The sequence below is a fragment of the Epinephelus moara genome, chromosome 21, assembly GCF_006386435.1.
Source record: "Epinephelus moara isolate mb chromosome 21, YSFRI_EMoa_1.0, whole genome shotgun sequence".
NCBI classification, from domain to species: domain Eukaryota; kingdom Metazoa; phylum Chordata; class Actinopteri; order Perciformes; family Serranidae; genus Epinephelus; species Epinephelus moara.
In genome coordinates this window covers 15,587,537-15,614,526 of record NC_065526.1, presented here as the reverse complement: position 1 = coordinate 15,614,526, position 26,990 = coordinate 15,587,537, and the positions used below count along the sequence as shown (strand labels likewise).

Sequence of the window (26,990 nt, the reverse complement as noted above, 5' to 3'; positions counted from 1 at the left end):
AGAACCTTTTAGGCCAATTAAGTGTTCCAGTCTCTGCAGTAGAATTTGATGGTCAATTGTGTCAAACGCCGCACTAAGATCTAATAAAACAAGTACAGAGACAAGTCCTTTGTCTGAAGCAATCAGAAGGTCATTTGTAATTTTAACTAGTGCTGTCTCAGTGCTATGATGTACTCTAAATCCTGACTGAAATTCCTCAAATAAATTATTAAACACGTGTTTGTGTGGGGGTTTTTTAAGTTTACTGGTACTCTTGCTTTACACTTCGGTATACAATCTGGCTTTTTTGTGTATTTTAATCCTTGACAATTTTAAGTATCATACATGGGGTCTGTCACTGTGATCAGCCTGTTGTGTATGTTTTAAATTAAGTCAAATGAATCCATCTATATCTATGATTTGTGAGAATTAAGCTGCTGTAATCTTAAGTGTTATCTTGTGCTTTGTTTGTGTGCTGATAATGAGTATAGCGTGAAGTCTGTTTTGGTCTGTTGTATATTCACTTAAGCTGTGAGGCCACAACATTAAAAGAATAAGAAATATTAAAGCTCTGTGAAGCTGTAGTAGTGGATACATAACGCTGTATGTGTTGTCTTTTTTTAGGTCCGCCTCAGAGGCCCCAGGGTCGGGGTTAAAAACAGTGTCGCAGTCATGAGTGAGCAGATTCGTCAGCTTCAAGCAGAGCTGGAGACTCAAGCTACAGAACTAAAGTAACCCCATGACCACAACATAAACTACTGTAGATGTTGTTATTTATGTAATTCTAATGTGGCAGTTGCCTTCTTTTTTAATCCCACTGGATACTGAGTTGTTTGTAAGGTTATGTAATGAGCTGTGGGTTACAGTCAGTCATTCTGATGTCCTGCAGGCCTTTGACACTATTCCTGTTATTAGTCCTACTGTGGTGTGCTCTTTATCAAGAATATTTTTATTCAGTTTTAACAGCTTTACACAAATATATATTCAACAGGTATCAAACTTAACAAATCATATGTATGATGAGGAACAAAGCATGACTTCCAATCGCAGTCCTCCCCATTCCCACTAGCCTCAAATAACAGCTGCAATATCATCAATAGGACGAATGAATAGTACAGAAATGACAGTTGAGCTGAAAGTCAGGTTTGATATTAAAAGAGAGAGGAAGAGAGAAGGAGAGATGCGAATGTAAAAGGCAGGTTCAGAATAACAGGGTACTTTATCAGAGTATACACTGACAGAAAGCAACAAGAACAAGAAATAAACACAAAATCTTCAGTTTAACTGACAGCTCTTGAAGTATTTCAGAAAGAGGGCTTACATCATTTGGATTTTTTTGTCTGAGTCACAAATTGAGTAGCGTATCTTTTCAACATTAAGGCAGGACATAATGTCCCTCAGCCACTGGGCCTACTGTGGCGTGCTTAATTGTGTCTTTTAATGATTTGCCTTTTACCTTTTAATTTTTTCCCTTTAAAACTTTCATATTAACCTCTAGTTGAATGTAGCATTAATATCCTAACAACCCGTCCTTGCCTGTGTTTCCCAGGGCAGCAAAGCTGAGGGCAGAGTGTAGCCAGGAAGCAGCAGCTCACAGAGACATTTTGGTGGCGACACTGAGCGAGGAGCTGAGCACGCTAAGAGAGGAGCTGGAGGACAAGACAGCACTCGGGAAACGGTGACGCCTTTATTTTGGCCTGGGTTCCACACACAATTTCATCACATACGTACAGTTTACAGTTCTTCTAATACTTCGGGTAACAGCATGAGCACCAAATGCTGGTCTCGCTTATACAGAGACATAATAAGATATCTAATGTCTGATCTACAGGGTTCCCACCATCATGGGAGATCTGGAAATTTTACAATCACATTTTAAGGGCTGGAAAAGTCATGGAATAAATAAAAATCATTGAAAGTTTTGGAAAAATCATTGAATTTTGTTGTGTGTAATGAAGTTGTTACAGTAATCTTCCGTGGTTAACCTTCTATGTAACATAATGGCAAATTTACTTAGTTTATCATCATGTATGTTTCTTCGTTGAAATGCTGGGTAAGTAGGGTAAGAGAAAGCATTATGGGTCCTTGAAAAATTTTGTCCATGAAAATGTGTGGGAGCCTTGAATTTACTCTCACAACATCATGTATTTGTTTTACACTTTATGTTCTAACTCATCCGGTACAGGGCTGAGCAGCAGAGGAACCAAGCACTTCAAAATGCAGAGAAACTCCAGGAAGCCTTCAGAGATTATAAGGCTACAATTTCCATTAAACTTAAGAGGGTAATTTTGATGTATTTGAGTAATTTCATTATTTAAATATGTACATTTTTGCTGTTGCCTGAAATGTGTTTTTGTTTGTTTTTAAGGTGATGGAGAATGAGAGCAAACTGAAAGAGAGTCTGATTGAATGTGACAGAGAAAAGGAGGAGTTGGAAATGAAGTGCACTCTGCTGGAGAGAGGAAAGGTAGAACAGAGCCAAACAATTAGGTATGTCAGACTGATTTTCTCTCTGCATTGTTCATGGTGTGTGTGGTTTTCTTTGTTTGTAGAAACGTAAATAAATTGGAGGAATTCTGATTTATAATTGTCAGTCAAATCTTTCAGAAGAAACAGCTTTGATTTGCTTGTTAACACATTTTCTCCCTGATCCCCCCCCTCGTCTGCCTCGTAGCCAGCTGAAGGAGGAGGTGACGCAGGTGAAGTCTGCGGCTGCTGGCCTCCAGGCTCAGCTGGAAGACGCCGCACGAAAGGCCTCACAACTGGAACAGCAGCTTACGGAGCGGGGCACGGAGCTCAGGGAGATGGCCTCTCTGAGAAAGGAGCTGGAAGACCTGCGGACTGTGACTCAGAGCCAGGAGCAAAGGGTGGCCCAGAGCCACAGAGAGGCTCAGCAGAGCCAGGCAGAGCTGGCCAGCCTGGAGGCCATACTGGCCCTGCTGCACCTACGCGAGGTGGAGAGGAATACACACAATCACATTATTGTTTGTGTTCTCATGTCACATGAATTTGTCAAGTCTCCCACAGTGTTTGACCTAAGGGATTGTTACATCATCAGTTTATTTGCTCACCCAAACCAAATTTTGGTGACGCCGTGACTACAAAACAAGTTTCCATATTTATCACTGATCTTGAACGGGGGATGATGTGTTGTTTGTGTGTCATATGCTGTCTTTTTTTTTTTTTAGGGTGCTGCGGGGGCACTGTGCGTCAGGCCCTGCATGGTTCCCCTAGTGGACTACTCAGGAACAGCACACCTACTGAAGCCAAAGCCAGGTATGCTGTCAAACCTCATGAGTACTTTATTACAGTTTGTGTCATGGATGCTATTTAAACAGAGATGTGAGCTCATAGTTTTTTACATTCAGGAGATCTGAAATATGAGGATTCAACCTCCCCTACAGTTTCCCTTCACATTACATTGTGCGCACTATTTTTCTACACATCCTTCTTTTTTTTTCCTCAGAGTGATATAAAGGACCCTATTAAAACGATCTATAGTGAATGGTCTGAAGTGCATGTAGGGTGTGGCAAGCTCCATTTTTGCAAGTGAAGCAGCGCATAATCTGAGCGCAAATTAGGGGGCAGAGGAGTTGCATTTACTCCATTAATTCATCATAGGTGTGTTTTGGGCGTAACATGAGCTCAACCAATCAGAGTGTCATCTCCCATTCCCTTTAAAAGCCTGTTATGCCTGCACCCGATGCACTGTTTTCTGCTAGGAGTAATGCAGTAAGAGCGGTAATGTCACTGCAGCAAATATCCTGTGTCATTTAAGCAGCAAAATTAAAACCGTTGTTGTAAACGTGACAGAGGAAACAGAACTAAACTTTTAGCTTCTGGAATAATCAATGAAGTTACTCAGCTCCTCGTGTGTAAATGCACACAGCGTCTCTCTTAATGGGGAGTCAGACAGCAGCTCTGCTCTCTGCCATGTTCACATTTTAGAGAATGTAATTAATATTTTCCTCCGTAATGAGGTATTATTTCAACCCCCTGCAACCCATCCGCACTTCCCTGTGTGTGAGACATGCAGAGTGTACACACTTTGTGAGTACGCCTATGTAGACGCATCTTACTATCTGAATAATGCACACTTTAAATAGCAGGAAAATACTGTGTCATTCTGACTTTAGAGCAGGGTTTTGTTGGTCAGTGGCGCAGTCACTTTCTGCTGCCTCAAAATAGCAATACACCAACAATACGCCTGACCACACCTCATGTTGAGACTTACACGCCCATGGGCACACAGACGGGTGTAAGAACATTTACTTGTTACACACCATGATTGCTGGCTGTGAAAATGACGACTGGGTGCATCTGAAACTAGCAATGACAGTTGTGCACCGCTTAATGCTGGGTGCAAGACAGGGCCCAATTTTCAGATTATTGGAACTTAATAAAGTTGAAATGAGAGACTCATTCTGAATCGTTTCTTGCGCTTTAAGTGAAAGAAAAAAAATGATTTAACTCTTAAAAGAAACTTTATGCAACATGGCAATAGAGTTAACTGCACAGCAAATGAGAAAACGGCAACAGAAGGCTGGTATCATACGTCCTTTTCCTTATACGTTTTTTAAAAATAGAAACATTCCTTTGCTTTCTTTCCCTGTTGCTCATTTCTCACAGGTGAAGGCTACCAGCAGCTGCTGCGGGCGCTGCAGTCGATAGAGGCTGAGCGGACCAAACAGAACAACCTGGTGGAGCGGCTTCAGGAGCGTCTGAGCAGAGCCCAGGAGGAGATCTCCTCCCTGCAGAGCTCCATGGCCCAGAGAGCCTCCCACTACCAGAACCTCCACACGGAGCTGCTGGACAAAGTCAGCCAAGCCACTGACACAGAGAAAGAGGTGATGTTTCTGATCCTCTCCTCTGTCTTTTCCTTTCAACATATCTTTCATTTTTTTGTCATTTTTTAAAAACTTTTGCACATAACATTTTTTAATCTCTGTTTCACTTCAGTTGAAGAGAAAAAGTGCTCGTGTGGCTTCGCTGGAGAAACAATTACAGGAGAAAGCTGCGGCCTACAGTCAGGCTGCACTGACCAACACTGAGCTGGAGAATCAGCTACTGGTACAACACGTTTTTGTCATTGTTTTTATTTATTATATATTTGTTATTTTTCCCTGATATCCTGAGCCACTGCCAGATATGCAGAGGCAAGTTCTGTTCAATTTATCTTTGCATACAACTGGACGTCTGCTTAAATATAGTCATGATTCATAACCCTTCCTGTCACGGATCATAATTTGTTCCTGCTGAATGTATCCTCTAAATCCACTGTTTTACACTTGTAACAGAATTGTCTTTATCCAATATTTTTCATATTTCTAATTACAGGAGAAAACCAGCACCCTTCAGCATTATCAGTCACTGATGACCAAAAAGCAAAGAGAGTACCAGCAGTCTTTGGAGAAGTGTAAAAAATCTCAGTCTCAACAACTCACGGAGCAGCAGCACAGAACAGAAATGGTGATTTACAGCGACATCTTTGTCTCGTTCACTTTCTCCACACTGAACCTTCACAGTGCAGTTTTGCCACTCATTCCTGTTACTGTTAAATTCATTTGAACCAACCTGTGTCTCATCAACAACAAAGTAATTTATGTCAAGTATGATTTAATTTCAGTTGCACGTAGAAACGCTGGCTATCACCATTTATCTAAAACAGCAACAGTGACGTTACCTTTAGTAAGTAACAGTCTTTTCTCTCTTGTGCAGTTGCAGCTTTCAGTGAAGGAGGCTCAGTCTCGGATGTTGGAGATGGAGCAGGAGCTAAACTCCATCCAGACGGAGCGAGATGAAGCTCAGGAAGCAGTCTTTCAGCTGCAGAGCTCCTTGGACCAACTCACTCAGGTAAGGACACTTCGTACAGTATGTAGGACCATATTAGTGCATCTGTCTACCTTCACTGGGTAAAGCATGGGAACCATTTCAGACTTAAAGGGACAGTTCACCCCAAAGTCACAAATAAGTAAGTAAACAGCACAACAACTCTTCTTTAACCCAGGTGTATACATTTTTTTATTTTTTTATTTAATTACAGCAGAGGCAGGCTGAAGTAAGACACAACGAGGAGCTGCTGCAGAGTTTCAAAGAGCAGGCGGCTCAGTCTGCTACTAAGGTTTGCACAGTGACCTGGTTCCTGCAGACAAACACAAATAACACATTTAAGTTCACAAAGACATCGGGCAGAAACCATGAATTCCAACCAGTGTGCACCATTTGTGACTTGTGTTTGTACATCAGGTGGGTGAACTGCAGTCGTCTCTGTCAGCGTGTAGAGAGGAGCTGAACTCATACCTGCAGCAGACGGAGGAGGTGAAGAAGAACTATGAGAGTGAGCTGCAGAGGAACAAAGACAAGGTAGGTCTCTCACACTTTGCACACTTATATATTTGATCCTCCTCCCCTCTTCTATTGTTTATGCAAAGCCCCCTTCTCAGGCTCATCCTCTCCCCTGTTCCTCCCTCTCCAGGTGTCCTCCCTGCAGGAGAAGCTCCACAGTGCCACCCTGGTTTGTCAGAGCTCCAGTGAGCAGAACCTGCAGCTGCAGCTTTCGCTCCAGCAGCAGCAGACCATGCTGACGGAGAGTGCTGCTCACATCTCTGAACTGGAGGAGAGTCAGAGCCAGCTGCAGAAACAGGTAAGCTGGAGACTGTAAAAACTTTCTCAAAATAAGGTTAACAAGAAAATGTGCATCTAAAAATAAATATGACACAATGGAAGGGGGGGCTGGAGCCTATCCCAGCTGACATTGGGCGAGAGACGGGTTCACCCTGGACAGGTCACCAGCCTATCACAGGGCTGACACATAGAGACAGACAACCATTCACACTCACATTCACACCTATGGGAAATTTAGAGTCACCAGTTAACCTGCACGTCTTTGGACTGTGGGAGGAAGCTGGAGTACCCAGAGAAAACCCACGCTGACACGGGGAGAACATGCAAACTCCACACATCCTCTCTCTTTCATCCTGGGTTCGAATCATACGCCCTCTTGCTGTTTCACACTAGCCATGATAAATTATGGACAGGGCTACAAAATTTTCCCAATTGGGCCCCTTATCCACACCCATTCCAGCACCACCCACCCACCTTCCTATAGGTCTAATACCAACACGGGCAATTTCCAATAAGCTTTTGGTCATTAGCCTTTTCGTCACAAAAGTGACATCTCAAACAGGCATTTCCAAATCCAGTGTTTTAGACCCATCCAGGCCATGCTCTGTTTTGCACACATGTGCTCATGATGATTACAAAGCACCAAAGCTCAAGTCAGATTTTTCAAAACAAAGAGAAAAAAATCTTTAAAATGAGACTGTGACAGTTATATTCCTCCTTTGACCTTAAAACAAAACAAGGAGAGAAAAACTCCCTCCGATGAATGATTAGGGAGAAGTAAAATCACACATTGATGAAACTACTGCGAGGCATTAAATCACAAGATCAAATCATGAGTGAACAAATGAAGCTACTCTTCATTCATCACCATTTCCAAATCCAGTGTTAATAATAAAATGTTAGTTCATTGGATTCAAAGACCGTTTATTGACTCCAACATGCAGAATATTCAATGCTCACTTTTTCCCCTCACCAAAATTAAGCCTAACCATGGAGTGTTGTTTAGTCCCTTAACCCTGACAAGATAGCACGATAAGGTTGGCACCAATGTGTCACTGAGGTCATCTAGTTTCATGTAACACTAAACTGAGTCCTCTACAGTGGGTTTTATTTGCTGGTCTGTCTCGCTCCTCACCTTTGCCACATTCAGTGTCATCTCTCATTCCCATAGACCAGTGGTTCCCAACTGGTGGGCCGTGGTCCAAAAGTGGGTCGTGGGTTCGTCCTATATGGACCACAGGTGACTCACGAACGCGTCAACTCGTTGTTTCCTGCTGTAGAGTGAGTGACTAGCAGACAGCCACTTGACCGAGTCAGCAAACTAGCTTGACGACATGGTTGAAAGCGTGGACCTTAACCTAATGACGAAGGAACCAGAACCACTACCATAGACCGTATGGTCACACTTGGTGTGGTCAAAACTGGACTGTACCATTTCACAAAACTGGGGGTGGGGTATCAGATGACAAGTTGACGTGTTTTAATGTTAACAATACATGTATTTATTGTCAGTGATGTAAGTCAATAAGCTAATTGTTCAACTTGATCCCATGTAAGAGGTCAACCATAGACCTTTGCATGCGCCCTCAGGCCGTGGCCTGGGTCATCTGTACCCTTTGACCCCCAATGGCCTGATTAGTTATTGTACTTGTGGTTGTAATATGTGTACATTTATGTAGGAAATACACCATGTAAGCACATTATAAACTGAGATGATAAAGGCTTTAAAACTAGATTTGAACTTGAGGCCCTTCTACACCGCAAGGCCTGATTTGGTGAGACGCTCAGCAGCTCTTTTTGGCAGCAGAGTGAACACAGTGTGTCCTGTCTGGGCAGCAGCAGGTCTCGTGGCATCTGAATCTTCTAAAGGTTTTTCTGAGTTTCGGCTCAGTCACAGTCTTGACATCATTGATTTTCACTTGGTTAGCTTCAGGGCAAGCTTCGTCAAAGGTCTTCTCTCTGCATTGAACGGTCTGTTAATGGTGCAAATCAGTTTTACTGAGTTTTATGTGGCAATAGAGAATTTTAAATTAATGTTTTTAGAAATGCTTCATCTTGACAAGATGATTTATTTCCAGAAATCTGCAAATCTGATTTGATTGTGCTTTAAATGACACATTGTGTCGCTCTGTTGTTCTCTTTCACCTGAGTGACAGCCAGGCATATATTTGCATTCATGTTTAGTTATCCTGTCTGCTAAACATAATATCCTGGAGTCTGGAACACTACTATTGTGTTTTATTGTCAGTAAACTCAGTGAAACATCCTACCAAAACAGAACACAGAAACAGGAGGATTTTTATTTATTTATTTGTCGAGGTCACAACCCATCTTTTTTGTGATAGAGTTTACTTGCTCTTAATGTTGCATTGCAGCTTCAGTGTAAATCATTTCCACATTATTTTTTAAACAAGGTTTTCTTTTTTTATTGATAATTCAATAAAGATGCACAGAGCATCAACAAAGAAACATAGAACCAGGACAAAAAGACAACCCCACCCACCAACCAACCCAGGGACAAACAGAGAAAGCCAGGCCAGCCAAAGGAAATCCAGTAGACAAGAATGAAAATAAATAAATGAATAAATAAATAAAAGAATAAAAACAGATAAAATAAAATTAAATTAAATTAAAATAACATAAATTAAATTGAATTAAATTAAATCAAAATAAAACAGAATAAAAAAAATATGTAGATAATTTTTTTTTTTTTTTAAATGCAAGGAAAAATGACAACAAATTAATAATCTTGTGTGACATCAGTAGGGGACTATAGCATGTTTCATTACAATTTTTCAGCTTCCATATTTGCCACAGTTAAACAGTTAAAAATGGTTGCCAGGTGGCAAAGAAGTGTGCAGTTGAGCCTTTAATAAAACAACAGATTTCCTCCAGTTGTAAATGGTACATAACATCCCTAATCCAGTGTTGATATATTGGAGGTGAAGAGTCCTTCCATATACACAGGATGAGCCTTCTGGACAGAAGTCAGCAGAATGAGACAATGTCCGCTTGGGCTCTACTTAAGTTAACATCTGGAGGAGTTACTCCAAATATTGCCATGGACACAGATGGGGCAACCAGCCGTCCAAACAATGTTGAAAAAAGTTTAAATATTAAATCCCAGAATTAAATAGTTTCAGACATGACCAGAACATGTGACATAAAGTGGCTGAAGACTGTTTTCATTTCCCCATTTTTTTCTGCAAAGATTAGTCTCACTTTTTGTGCGTCAAAGTAAAACAGGAGGACAAAGGCTCAAATCGCTTATTGGCAAACATTTTTATTGAAGCTTTAAACTGTCTCACCAAACAAAGAGCAGAAGATAAACATAAGTGCAGCAGCCCTCCTCGTGCAGATGTTCAAACTTACTGATACATCCCGCACATGTCACAAAGTTGTTTTAAATCTGTCATTGCTTCGGGGAAACAGCAGTTTGAGCGTGTGATATCTTTTATAGTTGAGCACATTTTAGCAGCTATTTGTACTTTCTGTCCTTCACAACAAACAAAGCACAACAGTCTCCATTCAGCGAGAGGAGCCGCTCAGTAACGTGGCGTCTCTCAGTACATGAAGATCTAATCTGGGTAACAGACAAGGGATCAGATTGCCTGCAGGGAGAGAGTATTTTTCATTACTTTGAGTAGCAGGTCAGGTTTACACAACAAAACCATTTTCTTTTATAACTTTTCCAAGCCACAGTTTCTTCAGTGTCTTTATTTCCCATGATCTCTCCAGTTTTGTGCCGTAGCACAGAAAAATATGCAGGAAACGGATGTCCTGTTTGTTTTCATCTACGAGGACAATAAAGGCGGATGCTCATGTTCTGTCCCAGAGTTACTACAGTTAACTAAAACTAAACTAAAAACTACAACTTGGTGTAAAAAAACATTTCAGTTAACTGAAATAAAAAATAAAAACTAGACTGTAGAAAAAACGAAAACTGAGACAGTATAGTGTACTTGCAAAACTAACTAAAATAATATAAATATATGCTGGAAATGTCTTTAGTTTTTGACAGTTTGCTCAAATTTGTCAACACAAGTGGGATGAGACAGTAGTGCATATGTTTATCTATCTTATCTAAACGTCCTTAATATTGCCCATGACAATTTCCCCCCATATTTTAATTTTTAAAAAATTCATACAAATACTGAAACTAATAAAAACTAAACTAAAACTAAACATTTTTAAACAATTAAAACTGAACAGAAATGAGCAAACCTGGAAATTAATTTAAACAAACTGAATTAAAAATAAAAATTAATAACAAAATAAAATGGTCTGTCTGCAGGTGTCCAGTCTGGAGCAGCAGCTTGAACGAGAGCGGGCCTCTCTGCAGGGCGAGGTAATGAACAGAGAGCAGGACGCACAGGAGAAAGACAAGGACCTGCAGGAGATGAACAGGCAGAACACACAGCTGGCCGAGTCTGTCGGGTAAGAACACCTGCACACATACAGAGACACTCACAGGAGACACTGAGGGACAAAGGAAACTGGAGTTAAGATGCAGAAAGTTTTCAGTCAGAGTAAATATGGCCTCACGTGTTTTAGTCTCGCTCACCAGACCTTTTTCAAGAAAAGAAAGGTCTGGCTGGGCCGACTCTCACTTTAAGATTGGAGAAAAAAAACGCCCCGGCTGCTTGTACTTCTTTCAACCAATCACAATCGTTCTGGGCGGAGCCACAGCAACGGTGCACTTGCAAAAATATTGCCGGGGGGAAACAGGTTTTGGTGTAACACGCCCACAAAAATATCACCTACAGGACGCGAACCATGGCAGAAAAATGGCTACATCCCCGCAAGATGAAACACCGCAAAAGTTAGTAAAGGACGTGTTGAAAACGGTTGAAAACTGCTACACAACCGGAGGTGGTAGGGCGGGACTTCAGCGGGTGGCTCGTTCCGCCCAATGAGAGGCTGATCTATGCAGCGAACTTCCGCCCACTCAGACTACACGTGTTTGAACAGCTCAAATTCAAATGTAGCCTAGTTTGAACGTAATTGAATAACTTAGGTCAGAGTTTACGCACTACTGACATTTTAAAGGAGCAGTGTGTAAGATTTAGGGGGATTTAGTGACATCTAGTGGTGAGGATGTCAGATTGCAACCCGCTGAAACTGCTCCTGGTTGGAATTCCTTCAGTTATAATTGTTCAGGAGGTTTTTACTCTTCCTCTCCAAAACAAACGGACCAGGTGATTAAAACTGGTTAAAACCCAGAATAAAGCAGTTTCACATTATAAATCAGTGTTTCTCTGAGGCTGTTTGACACATTAGAGACGAGCCGCTAGACCAGCACCTGCTAGTTTGCGCTCAACTTTTTGCTCTTGCTCTGATAACTGAAGATCCAGATGTTCGGAAGGTTTTTACTGGGAGCTGAATTACCCACAGAGGTCTTGATCTCTTCAAAACAAATGGACCAAGCGATTTAAAGGGATAGTGCACCCAAAAATGAAAATTCAGCCATTATCTACTCACCCATATGCCGAGGGAGGCTCAGGTGAAGTTTTAGAGTCCTCACATCCCTTGCGGGGATCCAAGGGGAGAGGGGGTAGCAGCACTCCCTCGGCATATAGGTGAGTAGATAATGGCTGAATTTTCATTTTTGGGTGCACTATCCCTTTAAACCAAAACACTGAATAAAGCAGTTTTACTTAAAAGAATCAATGTTTTTCCAACGCTTTCTTCGCACAGGGGCTGCAAACTACAGTGGCTGATGCGAAAACGTGACTAGCCCTATCTAGAGCCAGTGTTTGGTTTGTCTGGGTTAGGGTTAGGGTTAGTGCAATATGGTGATCTCTGTAGACAAGGACCCGCTCCTTGTGTAGATATAAATGGCTCATTCTAAGGAAACAAAAACACAACAGTGCTTATTTTCAGGTGATTATACACTAAAAGAAAACTAACTTATGGTAATATTTTCTGTTTCTGCCAATATACCCCCCTAAATCCTTCTCACTGAACCTTTAAGGGTTGCACCAGCTGAAATAATTCCAATGTAAGCATAAATTAAAACTAAAATTTTACACCTAACGTTTAGTAGGTGTAAAGTCCTCCGTAAAATAGTGGTCTTCATGGTGCATTGTTCTGAAAGGTGGAATAACTTGGAGGATGAGGAGGAGCAAATTTTACCAGCTGTTTTCTGTGATAGATTATAGCCACATGTGATCTCGTGCATTTTATAATCAAATTGTATAGTCATCTGCACAATAAGAACAGGGTACATTATATGACCCTATGTTGTAGTTGAGTTTCACGACTTGTTGTGTAGCTATCATCATCTTTGTCCTAGTTTATGTACATTTTTGTTGTTGTTTGGTGAATAATGTCAGCTATTTTCTCAGCTGTTAGACTGAATAATGCTTCAGTGAAAACATCATTATCTGCGACAATATTTTGTTTAGTGTCAAGTTAACGTCAGTGTATCTAAGATGAACCTTATGTCTCTGTGGTGCAGCTAAACATCGACACAGCTTTACTTCCAAACTAACTATTTACCATGTGTCATTTGTAAATATTACATTCAGTACCAAATATTTTGAGATTACAATGGTTCACACTTTAGTATTTTTTTGTTGATTGTAAATCACTATTTTCCCCACCCTAATTTCCCAGCAATCACAGCTGAGCCTGTTTAAAGCTGTTTGTATGGGGCTTTTGTTGGTGACTATTTTCTGACAGAACGTTCTTCTTGACCTGCAGCAAAGACAATCAAACGCCTCAGCAGTCTGTGAGACAGTCTCATGATTACACCACATCCCATTTGTCTGCAGGCATGAAGCAGCTCTCCCTCCCCGCCCCTCTGACCCATGAATATGTGTATATATATATGTTGGGATCTTAGCTGTTCGAGACTGAGAGAGAGAAGGCTGTATTTCATTTTGCAGGGCTGCTGATGAGTTTAATTTTGTGACACTTTAAAAGCTCAGAAGCAAAAGCATGTCGGTGGCTGAAATGTGCCTTCGAAAGGCAAGTTTGCTTTGCTTAGTTAAGCTAGTCTAACAGCTCTGGAGGGATATCCGTCTCTCTGAGTCTACGATGGGAGCCCTGCTCACATTGAGGTGAGCAAATGGACATGCTGCATGCCTCTAGCTGCAACATCAATCCGATCTGTACACTGCAGCATGTCTTTCTTTTCCTTTCTTTCCTTGCAGCACATTTTCTGAAAACATGTTTGGTTCTTTTCCGACTTTTAATCACCGTAGAGATGTGCTGATTATTGTTTTGTGTGTGTTTATCTGCAGCCATCTGACATCAGAGATGACAAAGTGTCGAGTGGAGCTGGTGTCTAAAGATTCAGAGCTGCAGCATCTGAGGAAGGATGTTGCTGTCAAGACTTCTCAGATCAGCCGCATGGAGGAAAGCTTGCAACACACGAGGAGCCAGCTCGACAGCAAGAGTGACATGGGTATGTTACACAGTTTCAGTGCAGTGTAGAGGAATCAGTGTCTGTTAGTTGCCAGAACGACAGCTCCAGTTAGAATTGGTCGAACAGAGCTATAGAAAACTGAATTTCTCCTCTTTTCTGTCTTGCCTTTCCTAGTGATGGATCTGGAGGAGAAGCTCCATCGCTGCGAAGCCGACCGGCTCAACTGTGTCCAGCTGGTCCAGCTCCTGGAGGGGCAGCTTCAAGGAGTGCGGGGAGAGTTGTCTGAGACTCTTGAGCAACTACGGGAGCTCAGAGATGTTCTACAAAGAACACAAACCATCTCAGATGAGCGGCAAGCCTCAGTGGAAAAACTGACATGCAGACTTAGGTGAGGTCACGTCCTCATGTGAAATCTCCTTCTACACACAGGGACGAGGGACGAGCCTCAGATGGAGAGGACGTCCACATGATCGTCCACTGATTGGGCTCATCTGTGTTTGAAACAATATCCACATTGTACATGTGTATCACAAACACACCAACAGACACAGACATCATGGAGCCTGTCACTGTCTCGGTGTCTCACACTTATTGTTTGTCTTCTGGATAATGTCGCGACTAATCTTTGCTCTCAGATGATATAATGACCTTTTGTTTACTGAGGAAATTTTTGCTGTTTGCGAATGTGAATTTCTGATTATTATTTTTAAGTTATTGTCTATATGTTATCCAAGGTGGATCTTGTAAATGTCGTGTAATTTACTGTGATGGATTTACACTAATGAGCTGGTGTTTGATGTAACAGTTTTCTATTTAAAACACACCACTGACCCAGATATAAATTGTGTACATTGGAATCACACCCGATGTGTAACACACTGTGTGCAGCTATTGTACATCAACCACTCAACTGGAAGTATACTCAGTAATGAATTATTTTCTTGTGTAAAAGAAAAAAAGGATGCTACATGTTTCAGCACAAATCTGAAATTGGGTTCAGGTATTAACAGGGACGTACAGATGAGACAGAAAACACCCCTTAAAGAAGAGCAGTTGTCATGATCTAGGTTACAGTCACAAGCCCCTTTACACACAAACAGGCACTGAAATGAGTTCAAGACCGTTTTTACTCACACATACGGGAGCCCTGAGAGGCAAGTGAACAAAAAAATCTGGTGATCCAGGTGAAAAAATGTTTTGCCATGATCATTTTTCTAAGTTACTTTTTTTAAAATCTGTGAAATCAGGTCAAAAAATGTTTTGGCAGGTCATTTATTTTATTATTTTTATTATAATTATATTATTTTATTTTTGGTCAGGATCATTTTGTTGTGTTTGTTGTTGTGATACTCATTTTGGCCACAAGAGGCTGCAGTGCGCCAATTCCCAATGTGGCGGGTACGTTTTAATTTCTCCATGCTCTCTAAACACAAGTCATACATATATATATATATATCTCTATATATATATATATATATATATATATATGACTTGTGTTAGCAGGTTATGTTACATTATTTTCATGGCTTTAATGTTACATAACTTGCTAACACAATATATATACCTTGTGTTTAGAGTGTATTAAGAAATTTAAACTTGCCTGTAAGAAAACATGAATGCTTTTAGTCCTATTAGAACATGGGGTAGTTGTGCACTCCAGCCTCTTATGCCTGAAATGAGTATTGCAACAACAAACAGTGATACTCACAAAAGAGCATACACTTTTTTTCCCAACTGAACTTAAAAAAATTAATTTAATATAATAAAAAATAAAAAAAATCATATTTTATTATTCTTTAATTTTTTTATTATTATTATTATTTTTTTTATTGTCCTTTATTTAACCAGAAAGGTCCCATTGAGATAAACATCTCTTCTGCCATGGAGTCCAGGTCAAGATTGACGACAGAATTAAAAATGTCAAACACAAGTACAAAATCAGGGAAGAATAACATCACAGAAAACATAACAAGACACAAAACATAAAGGAATCAGGGACTTAAAGTAATCATTGCAAATAATGGCACTTATTAAAAACATTTACATTGTTCTGTAAAAACTGATTTCAAAAGATTTTTACAGATTAAAAAAATCTTTGAACTTAGAAAGATTATCCTGGCACTTTTTCTTAAGTTTTAAACTCAGCAGAGAAAATACTTCAGATCAGACTTAGGAAATGGATCGGCAGATTTTTTTTGCCTCTCTGGGCTTCCGTACAACAAAAGGTCGACCTAAAAATGTTAAACAATAAACAATAGATAGTCCTAAAATCATGTTTCCTGTATTGGAACCAGAGTCACACAGTTATATCTGCCAAACAGAGGATACGCCCAGTTACTGTGCTGTTTTCTTTAATTATTTTATTTTATTTAATTAAAGTGTGTGTGTGTGTGCACGTGTGTGTGTGGCTTCACAGTGAGATGCAGAGGGAGTTGGAGGAGAGAACTCACGAGGTCGTAGACATGGACAATGCACTGAAGGAGAGACAGGGGGAGCTCCAGCAGAGAGCACAGCTGGTACCACACACACACACACACACACACACACACACACACAGCCAGCATAGTCTTCAGTATATTTCATTTAATTTGCAGAATATGTTATTCGGCCATCTCTGTGCACATTGTTTTTGTGTGTGTTTTGATTTACTTTCCCCTGGTCGTCCTTGTCGTCTTCAGCTCACTCAGCTGGAAGTGGCCATCAGAGAGCACAAGCAGGAGATGGAGAGGAAGGTGGCGTCTCTGCAGCAGAGCCTGGAGGCCCGAGAGAGAGAGCTGAGAGACGCACAGAGGAAGCTCACAGACAAAAACATGAAGGTCAGGAGCACAAACAGAATAAGAGGACAAAACATGTGAGGAAATGTTTGGTGGTGTCATTTTTGTCTGCCTTTATAGACATTTGAACTTCGTTTTTTTTTTAGTTTGACTTAGAGCACTTGTGCAACTGCATGTGTAGTAACTTTAGGAGAGCAGAAAGAGAGGACGAACTGATTGACAGCCAGCAGCAATGAGTAATAAATGATGTCAGTGATAAGTGTTATCTTGTGTTTGTAATATGTAACCTTTGGTTCATATAAAAAGTGCAGTTAGTGTGTGTGCAGCTATAAACTGAATATAAAGAGAAAGAAAAGAATACAACATAACAACAGGATAAAGTCTATCATAAATGTTTATACCCTTTGAATTGCACAGTGCTACATGCTGCAAAATGGCTTATAACGATTTCTGTCAAGTATATAAAATAATAAACAATAAAAATCTATTTTTTAAAAAGGTATTTTAAATAAATGTAATTTAAATAAATGAAAAGTAAAACATCTTTATTGGCAAATTTATTAGATTAGATTAAAAAAATAGATTGCTTTAAATTTTTAAATAAATACACATTTTTATTTATTTATTTATATATTTATTTGTTTATGTATTAATTTATTTATTTTGATTTTTTTTAATCCAATTATTCTTTTGATTAAATTAATTAGAAATTTAATAAATTTAGTGAATTAAGTTGAGTTAACTAAATTACATTTAAATTGAAATTAAATTCCATTAAAATAGAGAAAACAAAATGAAAATAGATTTAAAGTACTGAATTAATTAAAAGAATTAATGAAATAAAAATAAAACAGGTCTATCTAATTAACAAATGTATGATACATCTTGTAAATTGTGTCACAAATTTAATTTATGAAACAAAAAAGCATTTATGTGCTCTCTAACTGAACAAACTTTCACCTTTTCACGGGTGTAATTCTACATTGAGCTCATATTGTGCAGATAATCCTCTGACGCGAACACGGTCCCTGGTTACCATCAGCTGTAATATGAGATCTGAGGAGCGTTCAGTATGAAACCTTAATTAAACGCAGGCGGCGACACAGTTAATCCCTGAACATACAAAGGCTGAATAAATATTTGCACACCTTATCTTTGTGTTTATTTTGTATTTTAACTCCATAAAGCCATAAATAATATAATTTTGTGTGACAAAATAATCTCATCTAATTTTCTTATGACTTGAGTGTAATATAAATGATTATCAGCTGTCATAAAAAGAGGTTTTAAAAATTGTCTTTCAGAAGCAGCAAATAGTTAAATGAATACATTTAGACAGTGGTCTGAAATTAGACGTGTTGTAATGCAGATCATCAGACTGTGTGTTGATATTAGTGTGTGTGTGTGTGTGTGTGTGTGTGGTTTTGGTGTCAGGAGTCCCAGGAGCTGCATGCGTGTCAGCAAAAACTTCAAACTTTACTGCAGGAGCTTGAAGAAACTCAGTGTCACTGTGAGGCTCTGACCAGAGAGCTGGACGCCACCAAGCTGCAGACCAAAGAGACGGTAAAGTCAATGCACCGTTCGTTATTATTTACTCTTTGTTGTTCAGTGTTAAATAAAAGAAGAGATGACTTATATTTTTGCTCTGTAAATCTGCTGTGCCACTACTACCAGTAATTATCTGTGGTGTTTGCAGGAGGTCCGGCTGTGTGGTGTGGAGGAGGAGCTGGCTCTGAAGGAGGCCCGCTGGCTGCAGTCGGAGGCCAAGCTGCAGAGCATGGTCGCCTCTTTGGAGCAGGAGCTGGAGCTGGAGAGGGAGCAGCACGGCAAGGAGGTACAGTAGATACTGAGGCTTCAACACTGCTGTCGTCTTCCTCCATCTAATGCATTAAATCAGTCTATTAAAACAGAGACAACTCAACAAAGTCTCAGTTAAGTCTTTAAATAAGTTATTTTTAGACTAGAATAAACTTTTAATTTATGATCTTTGTGATAAGCCTGTAATTTGACACTGTGACATTGTTATCACAAGAATGTGACGCAACTTGTTCTGCAGAATTTCTGTCAGTGTCGGTTTGCTTTTTGTTTGTCTCCCTCCGTTCACATGATAAACACAAGATAAGACTTTATTAATCCCATACTGGGGAAATTCACACATCACAGCAGCTCAGGGGTCAGAAGCAAAAAAGGAAATAAAGTGATTGAGTGCCAAAAAAGGATAAAAATATTACAAATATACAAATAAGTCACAAGGAGGTCGGGTATGGTGTCTGGGTGTGCTCCAACTATTAACCAACTAGTATCCCACTGCTCAGCTGCCCGGGAAAAGTTTACTCCAGGGTGCTGGAAAGGAGTAGAAAGGAGGCTCTGACCGATTGTCGAACCTCGGATTCAGGAGGATCAATGCGGATCCATCCTGGCCATGTAACAGTGGACCCGCTCTTTACCCTTGCAAGGCTGCTGGAGGACACTTGGAGAAGGCTGACGACCTCGTCCCTCGGGGAGTCTTGTTGGGGGGTGTTGTGGGACTATGGGGTGCCGGGGCCCACTGCTTTGACCCATCAAGTCTCTGTAAGACCAAAGTAAGAGCTGCGTCCGCATAGTCGGCGTAACATCAAACACGTTCTCGGTGGGTGTTGGCCTCTACCAGGGTTGTCCCTTGTCACCATCCTGTTTGTGATTTTGATGGACAGGATCTCGAGGTGCAGCCGGGGGAGGACGGGGTCCAGTTTGGGCACCTCAGAATTGCATCTCTGCTTTTTGCAGATGATGTGGTTCTGTTGGCTTCATCACACCCTGACCTCCAGCATGCACTGGGGCATTTTGCAGCCGAGTGTAAAGCGTACTCGCTGAGGGTCAGCACCTCCAAATCTAAGGCCATGGTTCTCTTCTGGAAACCAGCGGATTGCCCTCTCCAGGTTGGGAGAGGGTTACTGCCTCAGGCGAGGGAGTACAAGTATCTCAGGTTCTTGTTCACGAGTGAGGATAGAATGGAGTGTGAGGTGGATCAATGGTTTGGTGCAGCTTCTGCAGTGATGCAGGACCGTAGCAAAGCTTTTGATTTACTGGTCCATCTACGTCCCTACCCTCACCTATGGTCATGAGCTCTGGGTAGTGTCCAGAAGAATGAGATCACAGATACAAGTGGCCAAAATGAGTTTCCTCAGAAGGGTAGCAGGGCTCAGCCTAAGAGATAGGGTGAGGAGCTTGGACATCCAGAGGGAGCTCGGAGTAGAGCCGCTGCTCCTTCATTTTGAAAGGGGTCAGTTGAGGTGGTTCAGGCATCTGATCAGGATGCTTCCTTGGTGCCTCTTGTTAGAGGTGTTCTTGGTATGTCCCACTGGTAGGAGGCCCCGGGGCAGACCCAGAACACGCTGGAGGATTACATATCTCATCTGGCCTGGGAATGCCTTGGGGTCCCCCAGGAGGAGCTGGAAAGCTTTGATGGGGAGAGGGATGTCTGGAATACTTTGCCCAGCCTGCTGCCCCTGCGACCTGGCTTCGGATACGCGATTGAAAATGGATGGATATAGACATAAATATGTGAATATGTGTGATTATAAATACAAAATAAATGCAGGGGGTGAGAGATGTTTTCCAGGACTGACGTTAGCTTGGTTAACATCCTCCTCTCACCCACCCACTCAGTGGTATCATGAAAGCAGTCTGAGACAGAGCAAGGTTTTGGTTGTGGATCGTCTTTGCTAGACATCACTGTCGTTCCTTCCTATTTTGCGTCTGTTTTCTTTTCCTCTTTTTTTCTATCTAAACGCCAACAACACCGTGTGAGTTCCCTATTTCATCGAGCTTCAGTTTCTCTTCCTATGACTTCATCTCCCCCACAAACAGATATTAACATCCTAAAGGGTGACTTTGGTATTTGCCAACCTTGTTCCTATTTTCCCACGTTTTTGTGTCTTCAGCTCCCACTACACGACATTGAAAGTCGTCAGGTCGCTGTACTGTTCACGACACACAACTTGCTGTCTCGTAATGTAATTGGGAGTCTTAAAGTCATTGTGGTTCTCACACAACATGACTGATGACGACAGGGAGTAACACACTACAAGTTTTTTTCTTACCAGGAGGAATTCCTAATGAGTATGTCATGTCATGCGCAGGCCGACCCACAACCCTGGGTCAGGGGAGTGTATACTAGAAAACATCAAAGTTAAAAAGTGACAAAGCTGCATTCTGAGTAAGCTTTGAGGCTAATTACTTACAGAAACCTTGCAGGCAATAGTCTACCTTCCATCTTCTCTTCTCCTCGCTCTGTCCATTTCTCTCTCTGTCCCTCTCAAACACACACACACACACACCTTGGAAAATGCCACAGCGCAATTTGTCTCTGTCCTCACCCAGTGTCTTGCGCTCTCATTGGCTGTATCCAATACCAAAGTTACCCTTATATTCCTGCTGATAGTTTTGATGGTGCTATTAGTTTAATTACTTGTTCTGCTTTAAACTTGGGGATCACCTGATTACATGGAAGAAACTGCTTGTAAAAAACAAACTTGTCTCATCTGTCTGTTTTTACTCCCCCAGCTGGAGTCGCTGCAGCAGACTCGAGGCCAGCTCCTCAAAGTCTCCGAGCAGATCTCCTCCTCCATGCGCTCCTCCCAGGAGCAGCTCACTGCTAAACTTCAGCAGAGCCAGAGCCAACTCGAGGAAGCCAAAACCCAGCTGGACCAAACTAAGACTGAGCTGAATCACGCCCGGAACCAAGCCAGTCAGCTCCGAACACAGAGAGACCAGACTCAGACCCAGCTGGAGCAAAGCAGGATTCTGTATGAGCAGACCAGAGCCCAGAACAGTCACCTCCATGCCCAGCTCGAGCAACTCAGCAACCAGTTAAATCAAGCCAGAGTCCAGGCTGCTCAGCTCCAGGGTCAGCTCCAGGCCTCTGAGAAGTCCATGGAGACCTCTAATGAGTCCCTCCTCATCAAGGTAGAGTTCTTTAGAAGTATGAGTGTATCAGAGTTGCAGTATGCAATTATATCTTTAATTTCTTTTCAATATTATATAACATTTTTGTGTTCATGTCTTCCTGCAGGAGTCTGAGGTGACCCGTCTCCAAGCCAGGATCTCCAGCCTGGAGCGAGCTGCTGAGCACCAGCATCTGTACAATCACACACTCTCCCTCCCTGCTCTGCACACACAGAGCTCCTCCTCTCCTCCTCCCTCCCCGAAAAAGCTTCAAACAACTCTCCCCTCTTCTAAACACGCTCACTGGACTCGCCTCCCCTCCCCAACACACACACAAACTTCCTTGTCACCTCCTGCTCACACATATCTTCAGCCCACCTCAGCCCCTCATCTGTCTAACCACCAAACACTCGACTGGCTGCAGAGCAGCAGCATCGACTCCTCTCTGGATCTCCCTCTGAGTCTGAAGGCTACTCTGAGGGAGGCTTTGAGCAAGCATCCATGGGAGTCCTCCTCCTCCTCCATCTCCCCTTTCCCAGACACAGTGGACCACAGCTGGCAGGGCCTCAGTGCCACAGAGGCCACAGTGACCTCTGACCTCTCCTTCAACCCCCTCACATACATGGTGGACAAGCAGGAGGACAGAAACCTCAGCATGGAAGCCACCTCCATGCAGGAGGGAGACGACGAGCAGGCGAGCGAGTCAAGGAGGGAGTCAGTGTGCACTCTGGTGGGTCAGGAGGAGGAGGTGGACATGAGTTCACTCACAGGGATGCTGAGGTTTGTTAATCAGACGTTGGCCATGCAGGCGGACCCTTCTTTGTGGAGCGCCACAGGGCTGTCACAGACCGGACGCAGCCTCACACTGCAGGTAACATCCTGTCTGATTTATTAGTGATCAGTCAGTTAATCAATCAGTCCATTAACAGGAACGTAATTAACCATTTTAATAACTGTTGGATTCAATAATTTCAAGCACAAACATCCTTTTGTTCCAGCGTCTCCAAAGTGAGGATTTGCTGCATTTTTCTAGTTTTACATCATGACAAATTGAATATCTGTAATTTGTAAGTAACTTGAAGACAACACTTCAGGCTCTGGAAAATTTCTAACATTTATAGACTAAACGATTAATTGCCAGAATGTCTGACTTCATTAATTTTACAATATTTACTCATATTTGCAGTAAAATGCTCGCAGTGCTGCGACACTAGCAGGCTGTGCAGAAGTCCAATGTTTTTTTGTTTTTTTTACACGGATGGCAAAGGCATGATCCACCCTGCTCTCCCTCTGCTTGGTCAGTACTTGTTGCCTTTCTTGGTTATTTTGGTTAGGTTTAGGCATGAGGAATGAGACAGCTCGGGGGTTAGGGTAAAAGAATGTCAGAAGCAGAGTAAGGCCTGGATCACACACACTCGAGGCACATGACATTGCCTTTTCTTTAATGAATGCCACTAGTAAAAAAAAAAAAAAGCTTGCTGCATCTTTTTATTCTTATTATTATTTATTTAATTTATGTCTCAGTAGTTAGCAGCTAGATAGTAAAATGATCAGGCAGAGGGTACTTGCTGTAGCTCTGGTTGAGGGTGAGAGGCTGTCAGTAAATAGTTTGTTGGGCACAGGGAAACGGAGATCTGTGTGGGTACATGAGACCCTAAAAAAGAGGGTGGATCACGGGAGTACCACCAGTTGGTCCAGGAGCTTCGCCTCCATGATGGCTGTTTCAAGTACTGCACTTGTATGCTTCCACGCCTGCTGTTTTTTGTTAAGACTTTGAAAACTGCGGTTTATAAAGTCATATAGCTCTGAGTATCCAGCAGCTGCTACCACCAGTTTCTCCTCCATTGTTTACCAACTGTAAACTTGTTATCGTGACCACCATAGAAGGCCCACCTCTCAAATCATCCCATGGATGACATGGAGACGACATAGGGAGCTTTTCCACTCTGAGTTTAAGTTTTTTCAACTTGAGGAGTTCAGAGCGTCCGGCAAAAACACCAGGTGACTAAAGAGCAGAAACACAAGGCGTGCCACAACGCAAAAACAGCAAGCAAAAAGCTTCATTCTGATTTTAAAACAATTACAAAAAGACGCCTCTGACTGCAAAAACACTTTCTGTGTGATCAGGGCCTAAGATTGAGTGGGGTGGGACATGCCTTTGCCATCCTAGGAAAAAAATTCTTGCATACAGTAGAATACAGTAAGGTTAAATTTAAATCATTTAAAAACTTGGTTCCAGTATTCTCCAGAACAATCAAGTAACAATCAAAATATTTTTTAAAAAACCCTTAATTATCTTTTATTAAGAGTGTAAAGCCCAGTTCAGACCACAGATTCATGACGAGACGAAAGTGTTGTAGAACGCTGCAGAGAAAAGTTGCCAGCGGCTTGTTTTAGAAGATAAAACACATCACCTGTTTCAACAGCCAATCAGCTTGTATTGATGTCTACTGATCAAGTCAAAGTGACTGCTGCAGCAGGTGCTCCGTCCCTGCCGAGCCCTCTGTTTCTGTCCTCACGGTGTGTTGGTGTCGGACAGTGGGCCGCTGCTGCTGCTCGCTGTATGTGCTTATGCCCTCCAACACACACACACATTCTCACTGACTGACTAATTGGTGCTGCTCACTTATATTGTTGTGACATATCAATTATGAATACAGTCCATGTGATGCTAGTTTTGATTATTTTTTTTCACCGTTTCATCACTACCACAAATGCAATTGTAGCCAGTATCTCACTATCACTATCCTCATTCATATTTTAAGAACAAATATATATTATATATATTCAGCCACAAAATAAACCTGAAAAGCTGCAAATCAGAAGGGAAATACAGAGAGTTGTTGCACAGAGATGATACACTGTCTCATCTAGGTGCATTGGTGTGAACCGGCAGGTTTTTAGAACGTTACAGAACGGCACATTGCAAGTAGTTGCCTGTTTCAGGTCGTCTTGTCACGAATCTCTGGCCTGACCTGGACTTAACACTGAAAAACTAAATATATTTGACTCTGACTGATCCACAGCAACATCTATTTTTTCACATTAGCTCCACCAATTTTAAACCAGTGTCAAACTAACTTCTTTAAAATGTTGTATTCATGTTGGATCCCATCGCTCACGGTAAGGTGTTTGAGAAAACAGATCCAAGGTTCTTTAATGTAGAGACTGTAGCGTTGGTGTGTCACTGATGCATGTTTCCTTTCCTCTTTTAGAGGGACGTTAAGGAGACATGAAGCTGTGTTGCCAAGGAGACGTCGGAGAGGAGACAAGCTGTTTACATTGGTGTTATCCTTGTGTCATGTAATATACATTCATTAACATCTCTAATGTAATCTGTCACGTTGGTGTGTTAATGAAACCAAGCTGCAGGGAAAAGATCACTACTGTCCAGTCTGTAAATGATTTACTGTGATGTCGTTCCAAACCGTACAAGTGTAGCAAAAATTTCCCAAACAGGTATTTATATATTTTTTACATAAGATTAAATAAGCTAAGGGAATAAAGATGTTTTTATAGAAATATTTTATTTGTCCACCACAGTGATTCTTAATTCTCCAGAGAAATGTAAAGCTGTACTTTCACTGACATCTGTTTAGATGTTCCCATGCTGTTAGTGACTGTGGGGTCGTGTTACCAGAACAACTGGCAGCTTCCTGTCCAGGAGAAGGATTTCTTGGCTCAGGACTGCAGAGGGAGTCATGCTGAATCTAATACAAGCTGGCGAAATTGGATTTGGCACTCTCACATGGTTTACATAACAAGAACATGTTTGGGCTCTGGAGAGTTTTAGGAGGAGCTTTACTCCTTCAGGCTTCTTCAGGTCCTGGTATGACTGGTATGTGTGAGCTAACAAAGCTCTATAGATGTAAAGAAGCAAGTCTGTTTTGTTTTAAAAGTTGTTGCGCAGTATGTGCAACTCTTTCCTGTTGCTAGTTCTGCTTCTCAACAACCATGTGTGTTAGTACAACGGGGCCCCAAAACCCTCTGACCTGGCCTAGGTAACACTACATAAGGTAACATTTCTCTTTGGAAAGTCAGAGGGTTCAGTGAAAAGCAGCGATCTCCAATCGTGTTTGTTCCTCATGATCCTGATCTGTATCCTTTAAAGGAGTAGTTGGACCATGTGGGAAATAAGCTTTTGTTTATTCTCTTTCTTGCCAGGAGTTAGACATGAGAGTGGTATTAATTGGTTTATAAAAGCTACAGCCAGGAGACCGTTAGCTTAAAGGGGACCTCATATTCAGGTTAGTGGCTGTATTTTGTGTTTCTACTTGAAACATTTTTACATGCTTTAATGTGCTGTTATACCTGTATTCACCCTCTGTGTGAGATGCTCTCTTTTAGTGCCTGTCTCTTTAAATTCCCCTCCCGAAAAAGCCCAGTCTGCTCTGATTGGTCAGTGTTTCCGGATCTTCTGTATCTTGGCATCTCTGCACAGTCACTGCAGCCAGAGAATGACTGTAAGAATAGTGGCTCTTTTAGCATGAAAAACAAAACAAACAAAAACAAAACAAAAAAACACCTGACATGTTCACGCAGGAATCTGATCCAACATCTGGATGAAATTAACAACATTGGCAACCGAGATTTCTCTTGTTAGCAGTGTACTTGCAGCCATTGTTGGGGAGGTTACTTTTGAAAATGTAATAGGTTACAAATGAATAGTTATCCCCTTAGAACTGTAATAAGTAATGTAACTATTTTAGGTACTTCATCAAAGTAATGGAACTCATAGAACAAATGCCCTAGACTAGTGAATAAAGCTGAAAAATATCCAGTGCTGCACCGCACTGCCTTTTTTTAAAATGCCACTAGTAAAAAAAAATGCTTGCTGCACCTTTTCATTGTTGCCAGACAACCACCCTACCTCATCACCTCCTTACCCCAACCTTCACGTGCAATCAGTCTACCGTTTATTATATTTTTTATTTAAGTTATTTTACAGTAATCAGTAGCTAGTTACGAAAATGTTGAGGCAGAGGGTACTTGCTGTAGCTCTGGTTGAGGCTGAGAGGCTGTCAGTAAAACCTTGCTAGTTTGTTGGGCACAGGGAAACGGAGATCTGTGTGGGTACATGAGACCCTAAAAAAGAGGGTGGATCACGGGAGTACCACCAGTTGGTCCAGGAGCTTCACCACAGTGATGGCTGTTTCAAGTACTGCACTTATATGCTTCCACGCCTGCTGTTTTCTGTTGAGATCGTGGTAACTGCAGTTTGTAAAGTCATATAGCTCTGGGTATCTGGCAACCGCTACCACCAGTTTCTCCTCCATTGTTTACCAACTGTAAACTTGTTGTCATGACCACCACAG

General features: G+C 41.5%; 1 protein-coding gene across 2 annotated transcripts in view; it reads left to right on the top strand.

Annotated features, from left to right (window-relative positions):
* ccdc18 (coiled-coil domain containing 18) overlaps nucleotides 1–26,351 on the top strand; it is a 30,528-nt gene extending 4,177 nt beyond the window's left edge. The window contains exons 4-26 of one of the 2 annotated variants that reach the window (XM_050074688.1): nucleotides 604–710; nucleotides 1,529–1,657; nucleotides 2,165–2,261; nucleotides 2,348–2,469; nucleotides 2,654–2,933; nucleotides 3,168–3,255; nucleotides 4,609–4,826; nucleotides 4,939–5,049; nucleotides 5,317–5,448; nucleotides 5,698–5,832; nucleotides 6,023–6,100; nucleotides 6,226–6,342; nucleotides 6,455–6,622; nucleotides 10,898–11,040; nucleotides 13,851–14,014; nucleotides 14,150–14,363; nucleotides 16,392–16,491; nucleotides 16,654–16,791; nucleotides 18,184–18,312; nucleotides 18,446–18,583; nucleotides 21,295–21,696; nucleotides 21,803–22,546; nucleotides 24,891–26,351. In XM_050074688.1, coding sequence (XP_049930645.1) covers nucleotides 604–710; nucleotides 1,529–1,657; nucleotides 2,165–2,261; nucleotides 2,348–2,469; nucleotides 2,654–2,933; nucleotides 3,168–3,255; nucleotides 4,609–4,826; nucleotides 4,939–5,049; nucleotides 5,317–5,448; nucleotides 5,698–5,832; nucleotides 6,023–6,100; nucleotides 6,226–6,342; nucleotides 6,455–6,622; nucleotides 10,898–11,040; nucleotides 13,851–14,014; nucleotides 14,150–14,363; nucleotides 16,392–16,491; nucleotides 16,654–16,791; nucleotides 18,184–18,312; nucleotides 18,446–18,583; nucleotides 21,295–21,696; nucleotides 21,803–22,546; nucleotides 24,891–24,911 — 3,975 coding nt within the window. In that variant the 3' untranslated portion in view covers nucleotides 24,912–26,351. The remainder of the gene's footprint in view (nucleotides 1–603; nucleotides 711–1,528; nucleotides 1,658–2,164; nucleotides 2,262–2,347; nucleotides 2,470–2,653; nucleotides 2,934–3,167; nucleotides 3,256–4,608; nucleotides 4,827–4,938; nucleotides 5,050–5,316; nucleotides 5,449–5,697; nucleotides 5,833–6,022; nucleotides 6,101–6,225; nucleotides 6,343–6,454; nucleotides 6,623–10,897; nucleotides 11,041–13,850; nucleotides 14,015–14,149; nucleotides 14,364–16,391; nucleotides 16,492–16,653; nucleotides 16,792–18,183; nucleotides 18,313–18,445; nucleotides 18,584–21,294; nucleotides 21,697–21,802; nucleotides 22,547–24,890) is intronic. The other variant, XM_050074690.1, reaches the window with a different exon arrangement.
* The last annotated feature ends 639 nt before the right edge of the window (nucleotides 26,352–26,990 follow it).